The 4942-nt window shown below is 28.4% G+C and overlaps 1 protein-coding gene across 2 annotated transcripts; it reads left to right on the forward strand.

Moving 5' to 3' along the window:
* Positions 1–782: 782 nt before the first annotated feature.
* Positions 783–4685, forward strand: Bm13510 (F-box domain containing protein; the record flags this gene model as incomplete). 2 transcript variants are annotated; one of them, XM_043081210.1, is made up of 12 exons in its annotated part: positions 783–871; positions 1080–1173; positions 1274–1543; positions 1704–1827; positions 1922–2001; positions 2223–2419; positions 2650–2818; positions 3246–3439; positions 3593–3682; positions 3888–4005; positions 4227–4432; positions 4586–4685. In XM_043081210.1, the coding sequence occupies 12 exons, from the start codon at positions 783–785 to the stop codon at positions 4683–4685; spliced, it is 1731 nt and encodes a 576-aa protein (XP_042937144.1). The 2 variants fall into 2 exon arrangements, with proteins under 2 accessions (XP_042937144.1, XP_042937145.1); XM_043081211.1 differs by having other exon boundaries at positions 2656–2818.
* Between the last annotated feature and the right edge of the window lie 257 nt (positions 4686–4942).

Raw genomic sequence — 4942 nt, forward strand, 5'->3', positions numbered from 1 at the left:
ATAATAATAATAATAATAATAATAATAATAATAATAATAATAATAATAATAATAATAATAATAATAATAATAATAATAATAATAATAATAATAATAATAATAGTAATAATAATAATAATAATAGTAATAATAATAACAATAATAATAATAATAATAATAATAATAATAATAATAATAATAAATGATGATAATGGTAAAAAACAAAAATTTTAATTAAGATTTCAGATTAAAAGGAATAAATATGAAATTTGAATACGTTTAGATTTTAATTTTTATCATTAGATGGCTGATTTTTCCAAGATTTTCAGCGGGTCACAGTTAACGGTTGAATATACTTTCTTCAAAAGAAAAAGTATATTCAACCGTTTTTTCCTTAAATGTTTTATGAATAATTTTTGTTTTTTTTCCTCGCAAATTCATTTCATTTTTAATTTCTTTTTTTTTTTTTTTTTCATTTTATTTTATTTATTAATTTTTTTCTTTTTAATTTTTGAAAACTATTTAGTGCTACAATCGTTATTGAGCACCTCTTTATGAGTAAACTAATGGTCATAATCGGGTGTCAAATATGTCATTCCTGTCCTTTATGCACTATAAATTCGCGCTATTCCATTCTGAACGTATGAAATCTTTTCATTCATTTGTTTTTCTTAGTGACCTTTGTGCCCAAAGATAACAATTATTATCTTTAAGGTATGATGATAATTCAATAACGATTTCTTAATAAATTATTTTTTTTATTTTTTTTTACATATAAACTTTTTTTTTTTTTTTCTTTTAGAATGGATGCAATAACAGAATCACCTGGGCGACATCGACCCTTGTCGCATAAATATGACACGATAGACAGAAGATATAAATTTTTTGAAGCGTAAGTTTTAGTCTTTTTTCCTTTTTTTTTTTTGAGAGAGAGAGAGAGAGAGAGAGAGAGGTAAAAGTTTTTGAAGTATCAAAGATGTTGGAAGAGATTTCTAGAAGCAGAAATTTTTATTTCAAAAATAATAATCTTTCATAAAATTTATTGTTATCAAATTGTAAACTTTCTAAAATAATTTTATCTGATTCTTTGTTAATTTTAGGACTCGTGTTTATCGACTGCAAACATACTATCCATTGGTACAACTTGGTCGTTCCTCATACTCAGCTACTCGACGCAAGAATCGGAAGTCCAAAGTGATTGATTTTTAAATATCGAAGCAGCAAATTAGACTTCATTTCTATCTATCCTTTATATTTCATTGTTCAATAAAAGAATAAAGAGGAAAAATTTCAGATTTCGACCGGAAGTGAAATGGAAATTGACCAGATAACGACCGATTCAGAATTCATTAAGGTAACGCATACTACAATTAACGATTTGTCAAATGATATATTGTTGACAATATTTGCTTATTGTCATCCGATTGATTTGATTCATTGTTTCTCATTGGTATGTCATCGATGGAATTATTTGGCCAATCATTCCACTTTTTTCACCGAAGTTCGGGTATTAGTTAACGATAATTCATTGAAATATGGTAGCGTGAAATCATTCTTCTATAGGGTAAGTTTTTTTAGCAAATGATTTTATGCCTAATAATATATCGTAGTTTATTGGTGGATAGTCCTATCGTCTTAAATTGTCTTTTTTTGAATTTACTTCTCTTCTATTTTTAATTTTTGCTAATTAATGAACTAGTATTCATTCTTTTATACGTTTTCAGACTTCGCAGTATCTTCGAAAATTGTGTATTGATTGTTCTGTACCATTGCCATCCACCGAAGTGAACGCATTATTCGATATTTGTTTTCCTAATGTAATCCATCTCGATATTGGCTCATTTAAGGGTACAAATTAAAGTAAAATTAAATCAAGAGATTTTATTATAGATTGATTTTTTTAAATTTAACCATTCTTCCTTGTAAATGACAAGTTTTGCAGAAATGAATACTACACTATTGACAAAATTATCAAATAGCTTCCCGAATGTTAAAACTTTGCACATGGAAAGAGTGAGACAAGTATGATTTGATATTATAAATTTAATGAAATATTTCATTACCACCTTTTTAATCTATCACAGTTTCTATTGGTTATTCTTATTGCTGTTTGAGTAGTTGATTTTTTACTATATTTACTATTTAACTTTACAGTTCGGATTTCATTTATTAATGACAGTTTTGATTTGTGATGAATAAGTATCAGCAATGATAATTCATGATTTGCGTATCTTATCTTTTAGAGTCCAGGGTCTGATAGTCCAGACGAATGGAAAAAGACGTTGGAAATGTTATTTGAAGATGAAAACATTTTCCCAGAAGTGAGAAATTTCTTTGTTGGTAATGTAAGTGTATACAGTTCAGAAAATGATCCAAGATTGCCTGCTTATAAACGTCCGCTGAATTTATTACATATTTACGATGGAGTAGCTGACATTGAGTAAGTTTATTTTCCTCTAAAATTCTCTTAGTACAGATTACTCACAAGTTGAATCTTTTTTGAAAACAGTCTTATAGGTTCATATGATATCGTAATAAGTATCAGCAATGATAATTCAAGATTTCAAGAAATCTATTGTTTGATTGTTCAGTTTTAAGTTACTTGATTCATTGTAGCTGTTTTATTTTGGTAATATTGTGAATATATTTATTAATATCAGTGCTTTTCAGTTTCAGCATGATTAGAGTTTCTCCATGGAGGTATACTCTTACCGAACTTCATCTTGGATCTTATATTAGAAATGATGGCATTGAGTACATTGGTCATTTGCATAGTTTGAAAGTATTTTCATGGGGTCTTAGTCTCTACACTTTCGATGAAGAGTTTGCGCATATAAAGGTAAGAAAAATGATATTGGAAGAGTTGTGCAGTAAAAATCTATCTATCTATCTATCTATCTATCTATATATATATATATATATATATATAGATTTAGCAGTATATATCTTTAGGAATTATATCAAAGTTTGATGACGTTGTAGTCTTTCAACTTGTGTGAACTAATGCTTCATCTTCCAACTTTACAAAAAATTTGATCGGATAAATTGTTTGTTTCAATGCATAGTCTTCTCTATTTGTTCTGAATTTAATTTGATCCGATATTTTCGAAATTGAAAAATACTTTAATATTTATGAATATTTCAGTACAAGTACGATAATACAATGATTTTAATTCTTTATGTTTTGAGCATCAATTTTACAGTAGTCATTATGAAAATGTGCATGAAAAATTATTTCGGTTCACTAAACTATTTGAATATTGCAGAATTTGTACAACTTAGAAGAGCTACGGGTATGGTTTGGTGGGCAAGATTGTAATGTTACGCCCGAAGGGTTGATTACACTATTTACTTTACCACAGAATGAACCTGAAAAGTCATTCCCATATAAACTTAAGCATTTAGTAATCTCAAATTACTTGGAAGGCACGGTCGATCTTTTTAGAGTCATTGATCAGAAGTGAGTTAATTTCCTGTAAAAAATGCATTTGTATATAAATATTTCAATATTTATATCTAATGGAGAATGAACGAACAATATTTTTTAAGTAATTCATTATTAGCAAATAGTTAATGAATTTATATTGCAATAATAAGATATAAATCACTGCAGTTGTCCAAATTTGAGAACACTTGGTTTGCCATTCAATGATTATTTACCGTTCAATGATGGAGTTATGCCTTTCATTGTTAGTAATTTTAAGTAAGTAATTTTTTTTTATGATCTTATCAGAATGCTACTTTTTCTGGTTTTTCTTTTTTTTTTTTTTTTTTTTTGAGAGAGAGTTCATTTAACTTTCAAAGACTTAGCTTTAGTTCATGTTTCAGCTCTTTTTATTCCACGACATTATTAAATTTTTTTATATGAGAAGCTAAATAATAATTGCAATAGGAAAACTGTATTTCAGACGCTTATTTTTTCTGGATCTAAGCAATTTCGGCGATCATTATAAAGATGAAGTCTGGGATAATCTAGATGACCGCAATTTACCAGATTTACGCCTCCTCATACTTCATGGGAATAAGGTATCGTCAATCGAAAAAAATTTTTGAGGATCGTTGAATTGATGGCAGAAAAACTTAAGAAATATCTGAGAGACGTTATTTTAAAAAGAAAAAAAATTGAAACTTTAACTGCTTTGTCGAACTTTGTCGACAAACTTTGTCAACAAACTTTGTCGCTTTCCGAAAATTGTGCAATCAGTTGTGACAGATAGGTATACAAACATTCTGAAAATGATTTTTAGGTTAATGTCGAAAATCTGCGACGCTTGAATTTGAAACGACCCAAATTATTAATTTCAACCAAATGGAACTATTTTATTAACTGGACTCAAACTGAGAATGGTTGCATTTTCCACGATTCTTTTAATGGTGATATCAGAGCGGTCGAGAATGATTTGCGCCAAATCGATGGGTTGCGTGATTTTGTAATAAATCCGAGATTATCCGTGTCAGTTTCCTTCACTATGAGATAGTAGAAAGTTAGATTTTTGATAATTTACTTTACACTTTTCACTTTTGGTTTGTTCCGTTTTCATAAAATTTTTCAATGTTTTGTTAATTTCACTTTTATACATTGCTATCGATATGCATTATATTGCAGTTGTGACAATAATGACCTGAACGTTTTGGCACGTTCATCATCAGCCGAATTTTACATTGACCACAGAAAAAGGTCGTACAGCAGTGACCATTCTGTCTGATTGTTTATACAAGGTCGATTTTTAAATAAAACATACCTTCGCTTTTAGCTTCTTTCTTTTGAATTACTCATTCTCAATAAGTAGTGGTAGCATCGCTGTGTATTTCACTAATTCTTTATCTTCCTTTTTAATTATGGAATCGGAGGTAAAATTTGAAATAAGGAAGACTAACTGCTTGAGCTCATCTGTCCTATTTTTGAAAATAGTTCTTCTACGGGTCATTACCGCCCTACAGCATTTGTCCATCCTCTCTTCAG

Source organism: Brugia malayi, assembly GCF_000002995.4.
Source record: "Brugia malayi strain FR3 genome assembly, contig: Bm_v4_Chr4_scaffold_001, whole genome shotgun sequence".
NCBI lineage: Eukaryota > Metazoa > Nematoda > Chromadorea > Rhabditida > Onchocercidae > Brugia > Brugia malayi.